The sequence below is a fragment of the Artemia sp. Qi Xiang Cuo genome, chromosome 18 (genome assembly GCF_049724085.1).
Source record: "Artemia sp. Qi Xiang Cuo chromosome 18, ASM4972408v1, whole genome shotgun sequence".
NCBI classification, from domain to species: Eukaryota; Metazoa; Arthropoda; class Branchiopoda; order Anostraca; family Artemiidae; genus Artemia; species Artemia sp. Qi Xiang Cuo.
Genome location: NC_142811.1, coordinates 50,147,983 through 50,167,770, shown reverse-complemented (window position 1 = coordinate 50,167,770; position 19,788 = coordinate 50,147,983). Strand labels below are relative to the sequence as shown.

The 19,788-nt window shown below is 35.6% G+C and overlaps 1 protein-coding gene across 1 annotated transcript in view; it reads left to right on the top strand.

The window, feature by feature from the left end:
* The window catches only part of SiaT (beta-galactoside-a-2,6-sialyltransferase), a gene marked incomplete at its 5' end in the record, with an annotated part of 124,048 nt that extends 104,744 nt beyond the window's left edge, over positions 1-19,304 (top strand). The window contains one exon of the mRNA XM_089103971.1: positions 19,057-19,304. Coding sequence (XP_088960097.1) covers positions 19,057-19,304 — 248 coding nt within the window. The remainder of the gene's footprint in view (positions 1-19,056) is intronic.
* Positions 19,305-19,788: the final 484 nt, after the last annotated feature.

The following is a 19,788-nucleotide window of genomic DNA, read 5'->3' as shown; positions in this document are numbered from 1 at the left end:
CAAAACACTATTGAAATATTCCAACTCTTGCATTTCATCGAAAGAAATCCAAAATGAACTTTGAAAAATTAAGAGAATGTAACTGTGAGAAGGTAAACTACAACAAAACACTACTGAAATATTCCAACTCTTGCATTTCAACGAAATAAAACCAAAATGAACTTTGAAAAATTAAGAGAATGTAACTGTGACAAGGTAAACCACGACAAGACACTACTGAAATATTCCAACTCTTGCATTTCAACGAAAGAAATTCAAAATGAACTTTGAAAAATCAAGAGAATGTAACTGTGACAATGTAAAACACAACAAAACACTACTGAAATATTCCAACTCTTGCATTTCAATGAAAGAAATTCAAATGAACTTTGAAAAATCAATAGATTGTAACTGTGACAAGGTAAACCACAACAAAACACTACTGAAATAATCCAACTCTTGCATTTTAGTGAAAGAAATTCAAAATAAACTTTGACAAATCAAGAAAATGTAACTGTGACAAGGTAAACCACGACAAAACACTACTGAAATATTCCAACTTTTGCATTTCAATTAAAGAAATTCAAATGAACTTTGAAAAATCAATAGAATGTAACTGTGACAAGGTAAACCACAACAAAACACTACTGAAATAATCCGACTCTTGCATTTCAATGAAAGAAGTTCAAAATAAACTTTGACAAATCAAGAAAATGTAACTGCGACAAGGTAAACCACGACAAAACACTACTGAAATATTCCAACTCTTGCATTTCAATGAAAAAAATTCAAAATGATCTTTGAAAAATCAAGAGAATGTAACTGTGACACTGTAAACCACAACAAAACACTGCTGAAATATTCCAACTCTTGCATTTCAACGAAAGAAATTTATAAATGAACTTTGAAAAAACATGAGAATGTAACTGTGACAAGGTAAACCATAACAAAACACTACTGAAATATTCCAATTCTTGCATTTCAATGAAAGAAATTCAAAATGAACTTTGAAAAATTAAGAGAGTTTAACTTTGACAAGGTAAACTACAACAAAACACTATTGAAATATTCCGACTCTTGCATTTCAACGAAAGAAAACCAAAATGAACTTTGAAAAATTAAGAGAATGTAACTGTGACAAGGTAAACCACGACAAGACACTACTGAAATATTCCAACTCTTGCATTTCAACGAAAGAAATTCAAAATGAACTTTGAAAAATCAAGAGAATGTAACTGTGACAATGTAAAACATAACAAAACACTGCTGAAATATTCCAACCTTTGCATTTCAATTAAAGAAATTCAAATGAACTTTGAAAAATCAATAGAATGTAACTGTGACAACGTAAACCACGACAAAAAAGTGCTGAAATATTCCAACTCTTGCATTTCAGTGAAAGAAATTCAAACTGAACTTTGAAAAATCAATAGAATGTATCTGTGACACAGTAAACCACAACAAAACCCTACTGAAATATTCCAACTCTTGCATTTCAACGAAAGAAATTTATAAATGAACTTTGAAAAATCATGAGAATGTAACTGTGACAAGGTAAACCATAACAAAACACTACTGAAAAATTCCAACTCTTGAATTTCAATGAAAGAAATTCAAAATGAACTTTTGAACTTTGAAAAATCACGAGAATGTAAGTGTGACAAGGTAAACCACGACAAAACACTATTGAAATATTCCAAGTCTTACATTTTAACGAAAGAAAACCAAAATGAACTTTGAAAAATTAAGAGAATGTAACTGTGACAAGGTAAACCACGACAAAACACTACTGAAATATTCCAACTCTTGCATTTCAATGAAAGAAAACCAAAATGAACTTTGAAAAATCTAGAGAATGTAACTGTGACTAGAAAACCACGACAAAACACTACTGAAATATTCCAACTCATGCATTTCAACGAATGAAAACCAAAATGAACTTTGAAAAATTAAGAGAATGTAACTCTGACAAGGTGAACCATGACAACACAATATTTAAATATTCCAACTCTTGAATTTCAAATAAAGAAAATCAAAATTAACAATGAAAATCAATAAAATGTAATTGTGACAATGTAAAACACCACGAAACACTACTGAAATATTCCATATCTTGCATTTCAATCAAAAAAAATCAAATGAGCTTTGAAAAACCAAGAGACTGTAACTGTGACAAGGTAAAAAACGACAAAACACTATTGAAATATTTCAACTCTTGCATTTCATCGAAAGAAATCAAAAATGAACTGTTAAAAATTAAGATAATGTAACTGTGAGAAGGTACACTACAACAAAACACCACTGAAATATTCCAACTCTTGCATTTCAACGAATGAAAACCAAAATGAACTTTGTATAATTAAGAGAATGTAACTGTGACAAGGTAAATCATGACAAACACTACTGAAATATTCCAACTCTTGTATTTCAACGAAAGAAATTCAATGAACTTTGAAAAATCAAGAGAATGTAACTGTGACAATGTAAAACACAACAAGACACTACTGAAATAATCCAACTCTTGCATTTCAATGAAAGAAATTCAAATGAACTTTGAAAAATCAATAGAATGTAACTGTGACAAGGTAAACCACAACAAAACACTACTGAAATAATCCAACTCTTGCATTTTAGTGAAAGAAATTCAAAATAAACTTTGACAAATCAAGAAAATGTAACTGTGACAATGTAAACCACGACAAAACACTACTGAAATATTCCAACTCTTGCATTTCAATGAAAGAAATTAAAAATGATCATTGAAAATCAATAGAATGTAACTGTGACACTGTAAACCACAGCAAAACACTACTGAAATATTCCAACTCTTGCATTTCAACGAAAGAAATTTATAAATGAACTTTGAAAAATTATGAGAATGTAACTGTGACAAGGTAAACCATAACAAAACACTACTGAAATATTCCACCTCTTGCATTTCAACGAAAGAAATTCAAAATGAACTTTTGAACTTTGAAAAATCACGAGAATGTAACTGTGACAAGGTAAACCACGACAAAACACTACTGAAATGTTCCAACTCATGCATTTCAATGAAAGAAATTCAAAATGAACTTTGAAAAATTAGGAGAATGTAACTGCGACATGGTAAACCACGACAATACACTACTGAAATAATCCAACTCTTGCATTTCAATGAAAGAAATTCAAATGAACTTTGAAAAATCAAGAGAATGAAACTGTGACATTGTAAACCACGACCAAACACTACTGAATTATTCCAACTCTTGCATTTCAACTAAAGAAATCCAAAATGAACTTTGAAAAATCAAGAGAATGTAGCTTTGACAAGGTAAACAACGATAAAACACAACTGAAATAATCCAACTCTTGCATTTCAATGAAAAAAATCAAAATGAACTTTGAAAAATCAAGAGAATGTAACTGTAACACGATAAACTACAACAAAATACTACTGAAATATTCCAACTCTTGCGTTTCAACGAAATAAACTCAAAATAAACTTCGAAAAATCAAGAAAATGTAACTGTGAAAAGGTAAACCATGACGAAACACTACTGAAATGTTGCAACTCATGCATATCAATGAATGAAATTCAAAATGAAATTGGAAAAATCAAGAAAATGTAACTGTGACACCGTAAACTACAACAAAACACTACTGAAATATTCCAAGTCTTGCATTTCAATGAATAAAATTCAAAATAAACTGAAAAATCAAGAAAATGTAACTGCGACAAGGTAAACTGCAACAGAACACTACTGAAATATTCCAACTCTTGCATTTCAATTAAAGAAATCCGCTATGAATGTTGAAAATCAAGAGAATGTAACTGTGACAGGGTAAACCATGACAAAACACTACTGAAATAATCCAACTCTTGCATTCTAAAGAAAGAAATCCACAATGAACTTTGAAAATCAAGAGATTGTAACTGTGGAAAGGTAAACCATTACAAAACGCTACTGAAATATTCCAACTCTTGCATTTCAACGAAAGAAATCCAAAATGAAATTTGAAAAATCAAGAGAAAGTAACTGTGACATGGTAAACCATGATAAAACACTAATGTTGTTAGGGGGAGTCAAAAGTTGGGGGTGGGGCCCTTTCGTGTCCCAAAATGCGCAAATTAAAAAATATTAAAAAATGGGCGCTCAGGGGCCTTTGGGGCACCGGGGGACCTTTGGGGGCCCGGGGGGCCTTTGGGGGTCCGGGGGGCCCTTTGGGAGTCCGGGGAACCTTTGGGGACCGGGGGCTTCCTTCGGGGTTTTGCTAGGGGGATCGGAGCCCTTTGGGGTTGGGATAGACGACCTCACGACACTGTTCAAATGAAACTTGTTTATTATAACGACCACAGAGTTTCACCCTCAAATCCTCTTCTAAAACATCCGAAAAACGCCGAAATAATTCCCTAAAATGTCTAAAACGGTTTCGCCCAAATAACCCTTTAAACGTAATTTCTGCGTGTTCCTTTTGTTTTTGACATCCCTGCGCTGTCACATTTCAAATTACTTGGAAACCCTTTCCCGCGTTAATCTCTTCATCTCTAAGATCAAAACATTTGCCCGGAAATAATTCTCCTTTCATGACAAATCAATCAACCTTGACATCACCTGTCAGACATTAATAAACTTCACCCGGAAACAATTCTCGTGGACGAACTCCAAAGACATTAATAAACTTCGCCCGGAGACATTTCTCGGAAACGTGTTCTCCCTGGGGATTCCATGCCCATATTTGGTGTAGGATTGGGACTGACAGCACAGGTGTTCTCCCTAGGGACTCTATGCCCATATATGGACTCCCCCTTGGAGTCAATAAGGCCTTTCTACTTATACTGAAGTTAAATTTTTTGCATATTATACATGTCTTTACTCATTACTTCTGTGTTTCTTTATCCAACTTATTACAAAAACCATAACAATAAGCCTACAAAAATGCTATGAGGTAGTTAGCCCATGACCATATCAATGTAGATATCATAATAATTATTATTCAGCTCAAAATTAGAATAATTCAGTAAATTTAATTTAATTTGCTGTGAAATATACGTTCTCTAAAAGGAGTTTTCAAGTATGCTAGCTCTCCGCGGGTCGGACAAAATCTGTCCGCGGGCAGGATTTGGCCCTCGGGCCGGATTTTGGGACCCCTGGTTTACATAATAGAAGATTCACTGCCAAATTTAGATAAAATATGCACAAAAGATTACAACCATTTGCATAATTTATAGTATCAATGTTAATATTTCCATCGTTTCAATCTAGTTTTCTAGGAAATACTTTCCTTATTAAAAAGAGAATAAGTGTTTTAACGAGTTCAGAGTTTCACTCTTATAACCTAGGATCTTATGCTTAGAAATCATTAGCGACAATAGGATTTGTAATGAATTGTGTATTTCATAAACGAAAAAAAGGATGTTTTTTGTGTTAGAAAGATTAACCCACAGTCTCCCAGCCATTTTATGATGTTTTTTTTTTGTTTTTCCAAGGTTTCACAATCACTTTCTAGTAATAAATCCCGAATAAAAACAAGTAAAAAGTTGTCTTGACGGTCTGTGGTATAAAACAAGAATGGTACACTTAAAAGACCAAAACCTATGGAATTTGTCGTTAATTCTGGCCTGTATAAAATACCAATTTTTTTTGTTTATTAACAAAAATGATAGTGATAGACTCTCCCTTCTTATTGTGACGGAACAAGATCATAGAATGCAGCAACGACTGCTATGGTAATGAATTCAGAGGAAAAAATTGAAGGAAAAGACCGCCGAGGTGTGGTAGGTGGTAGATGCAGTTAATTTGGTAGGTGCAGCCTTCCATGGAAAACCAATAGAGACGGGCCTAGTACCTTTTCTGCAAGACTTGATAGGTTTGAAAATCCTGGGTATACTGGCGAAGGCTCTAACGAGGGTATACTGGGTGTTAAAGGTTGAAGCTATTTCGGTGCTCGTAGATGGTTTGTGTTCTGCACCCTGTCATAAGCTCCTTCCTCAACCTCTATCACTGGAAGCAAAAACCCTGCTTGCGTGGCCTATTAGCACCGTCAGAACATATTTTCATGAGTTTTTCGGACGGGATATGGGAGTGCAAAAAGTGCTGCAGGTTGACGTTGAGGATTCAGATTAATTTTTCTTTATTTAATTTAATAATTCATTAATTTAATTAATGAATTAGAATGCTCGCCTAATGAATTTAATTAATTTAATAAAAAAATAATTCATTAATTTAATTAAAAAATTCATTAATAAATTTATTAATTTAATAATGATTAATTTAATAATTCAGATAATTTTTCTAAGTTTTGTTTGTCTTCTTAGGTAATTATGAGACGAATTTTTAGGTGTCTTATTTATTATCGACGCCCTTCCCACTGCAATTGATATTTGTAGGCATGAATGTGCAATGAGTTGGAGGTAGTTGGCTTGAGATTGGTATAAATTTTTTTACTTTTATAACTTTAATAAATCAAATAATATGAACATTTAGATTAATAAATATCAGTATATGTATATTAACCTTACAATGCACATTCATTTGTATTTATTGTAATCTCTGTTCGTTTTGGGTTTCATTTATTTATCGATGCTGATATGCGGTAGTTGCACGCTTGGTAGATTATTTAATTCTATTTTTGCTCATTTTTGGTTTAAGGGAGTTCTTTACTTTTCTTTGAAAAACTTATTTTGTGGAAAAAGTTTTTTTAATTAATTTCTGTTCGTTTTATATTGACATAGTCTTTTCAGAGAAAAAGAAATAATAGTTTAAATCTTTTCGTTTTTTAAGACTTCATAGTTTGGCCTGCTATTTGTATGCTGTAGAAAATTTTTCGGTAATTTTTAACAACAAACACCCTTTTTTAAAATATGGACACAAATAGTAGTGTTTAATTTAGTTTCATACCTCCTCTAGTTGACCTAAAGTAGAAAACTTGATACCATTCGCAAAAAAATATATTTACTTACTTTGATAGCTTTGGTACACTTACGCTATTTTCATTTGGTTAAGTTTTAAAAGCATAAGTAGCCCCGAAAGTTTGAACATAATACCCTCAGTCGTTCTTAGGATACTGCTGAGATGCCTTATTGGGAATTAGCATTAACACAGTGCATTTTGATTTAATCTTAAGGAAACATTAAGTTTTTGAAACATAATGAGCAAATGGGAGGATGGGCGTTTTTTTATTAAAACCTTAATAAAAAGATATAATTTCCAGACCTTTCAACTACTTTGAACAAAATGGCTATCTCAAAATTTTGATTGGATGTGTCTGGATAAATAGTGGCGTGGAAGGGATGTTAGTTGCCTTCCAGTCACTTCCGACTATTAAAAAGGGCACTAGCTCTTTCAATTTCCAAACGAATGAAGCCTTTTTAAAGTTTCTACGACAACGCTTTCTATAAAAATCTTTTATGCCCCCAGGGTATAAATTACAACCCTCGCCCTGAGGGCTGTGAGGGGGTTGTCATCCTCAAAGACCTAATTTCCAGAACTTTCAACTACGTTGAACAGAATGGCTGTCTCTAAATTTTGATTGGATGTCTTTGGGAAACAGTGGGCGTGAGAGAGGGGTCATTTGCCCTCCAATCACTATTGACTATTAAAAAGGGCAATAGCACTTTTAATTTTCAACTGAATAAGCCCTTTTTGAAGTTTCTACGACAGTGCTTTCCATTAAAACCTTATATGCCCTCAGGGCAAAACTTACAACCCTTGCCCTGTGGGATTTGGTGGGAGTGTCATCCTCAAAGACATAATTTCAGAACCTTTCAACTACATTGAACGAAATGATTATCTCAAAATTTTCATTGGTTGTGTTTGGGGAAATGGTGGGTGTGAGAGGGGTGTTAGTTATCCTCCAATCACTTTGGACTGTTAAAAAGGGCACAAGCCCTTCTAATTTCCAATTGAATGAGCCCTTTTTGAAGTTTCTATGAAAACACTTTCTGCAAATAAAATCTTATATGCCCCCAGGGAGTAAGTTACAACCCTTGCCATGAGGGGTCTTAAGAGGTTATCATCCTCAAAAACCTAATCTCTAAGACCTTTAACTACGTTGAACAAAATGGCTATATAAAAATTTCGATTGGATGCGTTTTGGGAAAAGGTCGGCGTGAGAGGGGGGTTAGTTGCCCTCCAATCACTTTTGACTATTAAAAACTGCACTAGCCCTTTAGATTTCCAATCGTATGAGCACTTTTTCAAGTTTCTACGACAAAGCTTTCAATAAAACCTCATATGCCCGCAGAATATAACTTACAACCCTTACCCTGAGGGCTTTGAGGGGAATGTCATCCTCAAAGATATAATTTCCAGACATTTCAACTACTTTGAAAAAAATGACTATCTCAACATTTTCATTGGATGTGTTTAGATAAATGCTGGAAATGGAAGGGGTGTTAATTGCCTTCCAATTATTTTCGACTATTAAAAAGGCCACTAGCCTTTTCAATGTCCAATGAAAGGAGCCCTTTTTGAAGTTTCTATGACATTGCTTTCTATAAAAACCTTATATGCCCCCAGAGCATAACTTACAACCTTTGCCCTGAGGGCTATGGGGGGAGGTTGTCATCCTCAAAGAACTAAGTTCCAGAATTTTCAACAACGTTGAACAAAAAGGCTGTCTGAAAATTTTAATTAGATGTTTTTGGGGAAAAACTGAGCATGAGAGGGGGGTTAGTTGCCCCCCAATCACTTTCAACTATTAAAAAGGGCACTAGCCCTTTGAATTTACAATCAAATGAGCCCTTTTTGAAGAAAAATTTGAAAAATTTGTGAAAAATTCATATTTTTTCAGAATGTGGAGCTGAGCTTAGGCAATGAATAGATACCATTTGAAAGATAAAGATGGCTTTAAACGATTGATTGCCTGTTATTTCAAGCAAATTTATGGTCCTAGGTCAATTATAAATTCTTGGTCACCCTACTTAAGACCATAGGCAAGCGTGTCTTGCTTGCATCTCATTACAGGCAATCTAACGGTGTTATGTCAATTTTAAATTCTTGGTTAGCATGCCTGAGACTCTAGGCAGAAAAAACTAACAAACAAGTATGTCACCAATAAGAGAGTCATGCATACTCTTGCCATTTACCCATGCCCCAGCCATTTAAACATTTGCCTCTCAAATACTTGTACTATCGGTCTTGGCTTTTCTCTGTCTACAATTAGCCATGTCTTGATGCAACCTATGCAACATACTGCAAAATACTTGATAACTTTAATTAAAAATCAACAAAATCAAGTTTCTACGACACAATTTCTATAAAAAAAACTTATATACCCCCAGGGCATAAATTACTACCCTTGCCCTGAGGACTGTGGGGGGAATGTCCTCCTCAAAAACATAACTTCTATCTGAAAATAAACTACGCTGAAGAAATGGCAAAATCTCAAAATTTTATTGGATGTGTTTGGGGAAACGGTAGGCTTGGAACGGGTGTTAGTTGCCTTCCAATAGCTTTTGACCATTAAAAAGGACACTAGCCATTCCAATTTCCAATCGAATGAGCCCTTTTCAAAGTTTCTGCGACAACTCCTTCGATACGAAGTGTCCCTGTCTGAAAAAATAATTCGATACGAATTCCCCCAAAAATGTTTGAGGGAATGGTGGACGTAAGAGGGGGGTAAGTTGCCATCCAATTACTTTCAACTATTAAAAAGGGCACAAACCTCTTGAATTTCCAATCTAATGAGTCCCTTTTCAAGCTTCTAAGGTAACACTTTCAATAAAAACCTGATATGCCCCCAGGGTACAACTTACAATCCTTGCCCTGAAGACTTTGGGGGAAGTGTCCTGCTCAACGATATGATTTCTGGACCTTTCAACTTCGTTGAACAAAATGGTTATCTAAAAATCTTGACTGAATTTGTTTGGGGAAATGGTGGGCGTGGAAGGGGTTTTAGTTGCCCTCCAATTATTTTCGACTATTAAAAGGGCACCAGCCATTTCAATTTCAAATCGAATGAGCCCTTTTTGAAGTTTCTACGACAACACTTTCTATAAAAACCTTATATACCCCAGGGCATAACTTACAACCCTTGCCCTGAGGGCTCTGGGGGGGGGGAGGGGGTTGTCATCTTCAAAGACCTAATCTATAGAACTTTAAACTACGCGAACAAAATGGATATCTCAAAATTTTGATTGGATGTGTTTGATGAAAAGGTGGGCGTGAGAGGGGGGTTAGTTGCCCTCCAATCACTTTCGACTATTAAACAGGGCACTAGCCCTTTCAATTTTGAGTCGAATGAAACCTTTTTGAGGCATCTACTAAAACACTTTCTAATAAATCCTTATATGCCCCCAGGGCATAACTTACAACCCTTACCCTGAGGTGTTTGGGGGGTTTTTCATCCTCAGAGATATAGTTTCCAGAACTTTCAACTACTTTGAAGAAAATGCCTATCTCAAAATTTTAATTGGATATGTTCGGGGAATTAATGGGCGTGAGAGGGGGATTAGTTGCTCCGCACTTTTTGAAGTTTATACGAAAACAATTTCCATAAGAACCTTATATGTCTCCATGGAATAACTTACAACCCTTGCCCTGAGGGGTTTGAGGGGTTTGTCATCCTCAAAGACGTAATTTCCGGAATTTTCAACTACGTTGAACAAAATGCTTATCTCAAAATTTTGACTGGATGTGTTTGGCGAAATAGTGGGCGTGAGAGGGGGGGTTAGTTGCCCTCCAATCACTTTCGACTATTAAAAATGGCACTAGCCCTTTGAATTTTCAATCAAATGAGCCTTTTTTTTGAATTTTCTACGGCAACACTTTTTATAAAAAAATCTTATATACCCCCGGGGCATAACTTACAACCCTTGCCCTGAGGACTCTGGGGGAGTGTCCTCCTTAAAAACATAATTTCAATTTGGAAACAAACTACGCTGAATAAAATGGCTATCACAAAATTTTGATTGGATGTGTTTGGGGAAATGGTGGGCATGGAAGGGGTGTTAGTTGCATTCTAATCACTTTCGACTATTAAAAAGGGCACTAGCCATTTCAATTTTCAATTGAATGAGCCCTTTTTGAAGTTTCTCCGACGACTCATTCGATACGAAGTGCCCTGATCTAAAGGAAAAAAAAATACATTGTGCCAACATCGTTCTTTACTTAGGCAGCGGTTCTGCGCTGCCTATGATACTTTGCTAACACAGGCACCGAACGTCCGGCGCTGGAAATGACGGACGAGTATCTTGGATTAGGGATAGGTGAAATGGACGCTATGGATAAAAATGTGTAAGACCTGGAAGATTTAGCCGGATGGCAAAATAGTAAGATATTTTTTTGGTATATTAAAGAACTGAGAGGAAGTTGTTAATTTGGAAAGGTTCCAGGTAAAGGGGCCTCGATTAGTGACGAGGAAAGTATTAAGGAGGGATGGGCAGAACGTTCTGAGAATGTAATAAACCGTGATAAAGTTGTTGAAAATGATACAGCAAAGAATGAATAAATTTTCGACAATTTGGAAGTAAAGGACAGAGAGCGATGGGTTACACCATGAGAAGATGGGTGAGGTTTCAATTTACGTATTCTGCTAAAATTCCAAAACTTCATAAAATTTGTTTTTCATGTACTACTACTTAAAAAGCATTTTTATTTTGAGATCAAAGGTCCCACCTCTCTTATAGATGAAGCACAAAAGCATTAAAGATAAGATGGGATACAGACAAGCCTCCGGCTTGTACTGCATTTCAATGCTCTGTTTGGAAAATACATTCAATAATTTACTAAAGATCATGATGTACATGTTCAAATGCAAACACAGGAGCGTATTATAGTAAAATAGAAAGCAAAGAAGAAGCTAACAATTGCCTAGAAGTCTAAAATACACTTAATAGGAACAGAATTAAAATAAGAAACAAACAATAAAAAATAAAACAAAATAAATAAAATTGAATAGAAAGGAAACACAAAAACTAAATCACTTGAGTTTACTTCAGTTTAAGTTATTCAAATAGAATTGTAAAATGAAGCGAAATTCCACACATATATCATCATCAACATCAAAAAGTTCGTGGTAACGAACTGTAAGTAAGGAGTGACCCGGCTCAATAGTAACCAAAAGTCTAAAAACCGAATTTTGATATCATATAGATACCTCATATCAAAAGAATTGACTTATTATGCTGGTTCCAAATATATAAATTTCATGAAATTTAGTTTTACCCATCAAAGGTTACGAGCCTGAGGAAATTTGCCTGATTTTCGAAAAAAGGAGAAAACACCCCCTTAAAAGTCATAGAAGCTTAATGATCAGAAATCACACCATCAGATTCAGCGCATCAAAAAGCTTTACTGTAGAGGTTTCAAGCTCCTTTCTGCAAAATTTTGGAATTTGTATTTTTGGCCAGGAGAAAAATCACAGATGCGCGTTTATTTCTATTTTTTTCCCCAGGGCTGATCATATCAACCAAGTGGTTTTAGAATATCGGAAGAGGGCTTTGTTGAACGGACATTGGAAGTTTTAGTGGCCTTTATAAGTGACTAATAAGATTCTCAAAATCGTCCGATCAAAATTTTGAGAAAGCCATTTTATTCAGCATGGTTGAAAAGCCCAACAACTATGCCTTTGGAGATAATACGACCCCCCACAACCCCCGGGGAAAGGTCTTTAAGTTATAAAGTTTGCTCATCGTATACGTATAGTATTTGTTATTGGTAAGTATGCATACATCTTTCGGGTGATGGGGAACGAGTTTTCTGCTTAGGGGTTTTCCACAGGGAGAATTTTCGTGGGGAGTTTCCAGGGGGTGAATTTTTCAGGGGAAATTTTGCACTGAGGAAATTTGCCAGAACTCCTATACGAAATCCTTCTTATGTCTTACCTTCTCTTTGCCAACTCAATTACGCGTGGAGATGTTAAGGCTAATTGTCCGTGGTAAATTTTCACCAGAATTGAACTGTCTAGAGGATACATTCGTCGGGAGTAAGGATATTTCCATCGAGGTGGAGCCAGATTTCTTGGTATTATTAAAAAAACGATCAGAAATTAAATATATAAAACAAGTTTTTTTCAACTGAAAGCAAGGAGCAACATTAAAACTTAAAATGAACAGAAATTATTACGTATATGAGGGAGGTTAACTCCTCCTCATCACCTTGCCCTTTACGTTATGTTCGAATTTCATCCCAATTGCTTAAGAACGACTCCTGAAACACAAGGTTCGTTTAATTAGAACAATAAGAAGCTTTTTTTAAAAGTACTAAAAAACTTCAGCGTGAAGAGCGATGTGTTGGGGAGGAAAAACTACCCCCCACATATACATAATAATTTCTGTTCGTTTGTAAGTTTTAATGTTGCTCCTTATTTTCAGTTGAAAAAATATGTTTTTTTCTTTTAATTAAATTTCAGGAACAACTCTAACACACAACTCCATAGTATTATTCATGAATTTGATCAGCACGGAAAATATATCATAGGCAGCGCAATAGCGCTGCCTAGAATAAGAACGATGTATTATTTATTTTTTTGTTTCTTTATTTCTTTGTTTCTTGCTTTTAGACCAGAACACTTCGTACGGAAGGAGTTGTCATAGAAACTTCGAGGGATCATTCGATTGAAAATTGGAGTAGCAACTGGAAGGCAAAGAACACCCCTTCCACGCCCACCATTTCCCCAAACGCATCCAATCAAATTTTTGAGACAGCCATTTTGTTCAACGTAGTCAGAAGATCTTGAAATTATGTCTCTAAGGAGGACGCTCCCCCAACATCCTCCAGGGCAAGGGTTGTAACTTATGCCCCGGGGACATATAAGGTCTTCATAGAAAACGTTGTCGTAAAAACTTCAAAAAGGGCTCATTCGAATGGAAATTCAAAGGGCTAGTACCCTTTTTAATAGTGATTGGAGGAAAACTGAACCCCCTCTCACATCCACCCTTTCCCCAAATATATCCAATCAAAATTATGAGATTTTGTTTAACGTTGTTGAAAGTTCTGGAAATTAGGTCTTTGAGAATGACATCGCCCCCAGAGCTCTCAGGGCAAGGGTTGTTAGTTATGCCATGGGGGCATATAAGGTTTTTATAGAAAGTGTAGTCGTAAAACTTCCAAAAGGGCTCATTTGATTGGAAATTAAAAGGGCTAGTGCCCTTTTTAATAGACGAAAGTAATTGGAAACCAAATAACCTCCCTCTCAAGCACACCATTTCCCCAAACACATCCAATCAAAATTTTGGGACGTTGTTGAAAGTTCTGGAAATTATGTCTTTGAGGATGACAAACCCCCACAGCCCTCAGGGTAAGGGCTATAAGTTATGCTCTAGGGCCATATAAGGTTTTTATAGAAAAGGTTGTCGTAGAAACTTCAAATTGGGCTCATTCTATTAGAAATTGAAAGGGTTAGTGCCTTTTTTAATAGTAGAAAGTGACAGGAGGACAACTAACCCCCTTTTACAGCACCATTTCCCGAAACACATCCAATAAAAATATTGAGTTGAAGGTTCATTTTTTTCAACGGAGTTGAAGGTTCTCGAAATTATGTCTTTGAGGATGACAATCCCCTCCCCCCTCCCCCACTCCTAAGGGCAAGGGTTCTAAGTTATGCCCTAGTGGCATATAAGATTTGTATAGGAAGTGTTCTCGAAGAAACTTCAAAAAAGGCTCATTCGATTGGAAATTGAAACGGCTAGTGCCCTTTTTAATAGTCGAAATTGATTGTAGAGCAGCTAACCCCCCTCTCACGTCAACCATTTCCCCAAACACATCCAATCAAAATTTTGAGATAGCCATTTTGTTTATAGTAGTTTAAAGATCTGGAAATTTGGTCTTTGAGGATTACAACCCCCCACAACCCTCAAGGGAAGGGTTGTAAGTTATGCCCTGGGGGCATATAAGGTTTTTATAGAAATTGTTGCCGTATAAACTTCAAAAATGGCTCATTCCATTGGAAATTAAAAGGGCTAGCGCTTTTTCTAATAGTCGAAAATGAATGGAGGCAACTGGCCCCCTCTCACGCCAATCATTTCCCCAAATACATCCAATCAAAATTTTGAGACCCCCATTTTGTTCAACGTACTTGAAAGTCTCGGAAATTATGTCTTTGAGGAATACATACCGCCCCCACACCCCTCAGGACAAGGATTGTAAGTTATGCCCTTGTGGCATATAAGGTTTTTGTAGATAGTGTTGTCACAGAAACTTCAAAAAGGAATCATTCAATTGGAAATTGAAAGAGCTAGTGCCCTTTTTAAAAGTCGAAAGTGATTGGAGGGCAACTAACCCACCTCTCACGCCTCACGCCCATCATTTCCCGAAACAGATCCCATCAAAATTTTGAGATTGCCATTTAGTTTAACGTAGTTAAAAGTTCTGGAAATTATGTCTTAGAGGATGACAACCCCCCACAGCCCTCAGGGTAAGGGTCCTAAATTATGCCCTGGGGACACATAAGGATTTTATAGAAAATGTTGTCCATGAAATTTTAAAAAGTGCTGATTCGATTGGAAGTTAAAAGGGCTAGTGCCCTTTTTAATAGTAGAGAGTGATTGGATGGCATATAGCCCCCCTCTCACGCCCACCATTTCCCCAAAAACATCCAATCCAAATTTTGAGATAGCCCTTTTGTTCAACGTAGTTGAAAGGTTCGAAAATTATGTTTCTGAGGATGAGAAACCCCACGCCACCCCCAGGGCAAATGTTGTAAGTTATGCCCTGGTTGCATATAAGGTTTTTTCTTATAGAAAGCGTTGTCGTAGAAACTTCAAAAAGGGCTCATTCAATTGGGAATTGAGAGGGTTAGTGCCCTTATTAATAGTAAAAAGTGATCGGAGGGTGAATGAAGGCCCGCGCCCATCATTTCCCCGACAGCTTCCGATCAACATTTTGATGCAGCCATTCTTGTTGAACATAGTAAAAGGGTCTGAAATTAGGTTTTTGCCCCCCACAGGGCTATCCCCCTACAGCCCTCAGGGCTAAGGTTGTAAGTTATGCCCTGGGGGCATATACGGTTTTTACAGAAAGTGTTGTCGTAAAAGCTTCAAAAAGGGCTCATTCGATTGGAAATTCAAAGGGCTAGTACCCTTTTTAAAATCGACAGTGCTATTGCCCTTTTTAGTCGTCGAAAGTAATCGGGGGGAGGACCCCCCTCCACCGCGCCCATAATTTCCCCAGACATTTCCGATCAACATTTTGATATTGCCATTTTGTTTAACGTAGTTGAAAGGTTTTGAAATTATGTATTTGAGGATGAAAACCCTTCCTCCATAGCCCTCAGGACGAGGGTCGTAATTTATGCCCTTGGGTCGTATAAGGTTTTTATAGAAAGTTTTGTCATATAAACTTCGGAGGAGGCTCATTGGATTGGTAATCAGACGTTTTAGTGCTCTTTTTAAGAGTCAAAATGCTCGGAGGGCAGCTACCCCCTCCCACACACACACACGTCATAATCTCCTGAAATATATCTCATAGAAATTTTGAGATAGCAATTCTATTCAATATAGTCTAAATATCATGCAACAAGGCTTTTGGGGTTGAAACAAACCCCAGAGATTAGGGGCAAGGGTTATAATTTATGCCCAGGAGTTATTTAAGGTTTTTATGGAAGAGATGGTTGTTTCAGTTTAAAAGAGGCTCAGTCTTTTTCCCTGATTAGATAAAAAAAAGTTTTTTTAACTGAAAGTAAGGAGCAATATTAAAGTTTAAAACGAACAGAAATTATTCTGTATATGAAAGGGGCTGTCCCCTCCTCAACGCCTCGCTCTTTACGCTACATTTTTTTATTGTTTTGAAAAATAGAGTTGTGAGAAACAGTCAAAATTTAGCGTAAAGAGCGAGGCGTTAAGGAGGGGACTGCCCCTTTCATATATGGAATAATATCTGTTCGTTTTAAATTTTAATATTGCTCCTTACTTTCAGTTAAGAAAACTTGTTTTTTTATTTAATTTCTGAACGTTTGTGAATTAATGTAGGTTTGATCTTGGCTTATAACTTCTATATACATGAATAATTAAAACTAAATTTACATATTAATTTTGCTTTTCTTTTGGTTAAATGGCTTTCTCGAAAGTTCTTTAATTGTATTTGGAACGTTTTTATTAGTAATAAAATATACGTAACTTACGAATTAACTTCCGTAACGAACTTCTATATTCAAATGTTTTTAATACGTATATTAGACGGTTTGCCCTCTAGTTAATACCTCGCTCTTTACACTGAAGTTCGAATTTTGTTCCAATCCTTTAAAAATGACCCCTTAATCACAAAGGCCGTTAATTTGAATAAATAGCTCTTATGAAAGTACTAAACAAACTTTATCGTAAAGAGCAAGGTAATGACTAGGGGGCGAACCCCCTCATATACGTAATAATTTCTGTTCGTTTTTAAGTTTTGATGTTACTCCTTTCTTTATGTTGAAAAACTCGTTTTTTTTTTTTAATTTAATTTCTGATCATTTTTTTAAATAATGCCGGGAAATCCGGCGCCCCCCTTTACAGCAATGTACCTTCCGCCATGAAAACTTCCTCCATGGAAAGATCCTCCTACGTAACCCCTGACCCCCCTCTACCAGCAAAAATCCCCTTGAAAACGTCTGTAAGCTTCCCAATAACCAATACTATATGTAAACATTGGGTAAAGTTCATAAATTGCAGCCCTTCCCCTGGGGACTGTGGGGGATTAAGTCATTCTCATAGACATAGTCAATATATATTTCGACCATGCTCAACAAAATGGCTATCTCCAAATTTTGATCGGGAGACTTGGGGAAAAAAAGAGCGTGGGATGGGGCCTAGTTGCCCTCCATTTTTTTGTCAATTAAAAAGGGAACTAGAACAGTTAGTTTCCGATGTTGAGATTTTCACCATCAATGTTACTTGCAGTTGCGTTACCACGAACTGTTTGAAAAAGACTATGTCAATCTAAAAAAAAAAACAGAAATTCATTTAAAAAAAATTTATTCCACAAAATAAGTTTTTCATAAAAATTAAAGAACTCCATTAAACCAAATATGAACAAAAATATAATCAAATAATCTATCAAACATACAGCTACTACAAATCGGTATCAATAAATAAATCAAACCCAAAACAAACAGAAATTAAAATAAATAACAGAGTCAAACTCAAAACAAGCAGAAATTAATATGATTAGGTTTTTAATCCCCTATGCTTTCTAAAAGCCAGAATATAATTTGTACTTTACTGAAAAATTCTTTTAAATGTTTTCATATTTATAACTTTAAGAAATAAAAAATTAATTAAGATTTTAAGAAATAAATATCAGCATATGTATATTAAACTGACAATGCACATTTTTTTCAGTAAATTCCTTTGAATTTTTTCAGTAAAGTTGGCTTGCAAACCTTATAGAGGTCTTGCAAACACTAGAAAATATCACTATTGTCCTATTTAGAAGTGCCAGTGTTGTTTAATACGATGATGTTTCAAACTTTTTAAAAATTGCCAATACTTCAATAAATTTTTGTAGCCTCTCATGGTGGACGTATTCTACTCCTTTTCTGACCCGAAGATTACTTAAACAACTCATGGTCTTTCAAAGTGTTGTAGGTCCATTCACGAAGGAATTATCACCAAAAACCTTGATTACAGCCTTACCACTAAGAAAAGTGAATGAAGTTGAACGTAAACTGTTCGTGGAAAACATGCCTAACCATAGTTTCGTTTGAAGAAGTTTTTTAAAGTTTGTTTTATCTCTTGTAAAGTTCTAAAGTTCTGTTTTCTGCCTAGCTTTAGGTTCTGACAGATGTCAAAATTTACTTCGAAGGCTGGACTTCGCATCGCTCGAAAAAATAATTGTTCGTGTGAGCAAACCCCTGATTTGTTCTGTTTCGTGCATGAAGAAATTTTTTTGTTTTTGGTCGGAAATATTATATTTAAAATAAATAAAATCTTTAAGTTTTTGCATTGGTAAAAATGTACGATTATAAATCTTTCGGGGCATACACTCAAAGGAGTCTTCTAGAAAGACTTCAGGTAATTTCGCTGTCAATAAGACATACCTGCAGAAATTCGCAGAGTGACACTGCATAGTATTTTTCGATTACTGAAATTATCAACTTCTGTCAAAACTTAACAACAGTAAAGAGCTATAAACAAGTAGATAAAACAATGAAAATTTACAGACTGTTTTTTTTTAGGTCTAATATTAATGTTAGAACACTGCGATATTGTCAAGATGTATGAATACGTCCCATCAACTCGTGTGACTTCCAGATGCCACTATTACGATAATATTGAAGAAATAGGATGTACAACAGGAGAGTGGCACCCTCTAGCGGCAGAAAAATTACTGGCTCTTTCTATGAGTAGTGCATCAGATGAGGAAGTATTTGAAAAAGGATTTTTGAAAATTAAGGGATTTAATAAATTGAATTGTAAAAGTTAATTAATATTTGAATTTTAGTTTACTATATTTCCAATCTTGAGTTGAAAATTCTCAGAGTAGTTATGCGTTAGGTTAGGGGGTGTCCTGAGCCTCTTTTCATTGGGGGGCGAACTTAGTAGACTTTACCGATTCGTTATCTGATTTCAGCAGAAATCAAGAATTTTGCAAAATTTCTGCCAAAATTGTCGCCTTCGGTGAACATTTTACTGAATGCCAAAAAATTTAGGGAGGGGGAGGGTGCTTCCCTCCCCCCCCCCCCTCGATACGCCCCTAGTTAGGTCCCCTGCCTTAAACTTAGTTGCTTCAAATTTTTCTTGGCGATATGATCGTTATGTGGTAAAACACTAGTCGTTTGACTTGTTCTTTATCATTAAAAGAAAAAAAGAAAAAAAAAACAGGTTTAAACCATGGGACTAAGGCTACCCATATAGACGGGCAAAGGGCTTCAGACATCAATCTAGAACCTGACAAAAAATAAACAAAA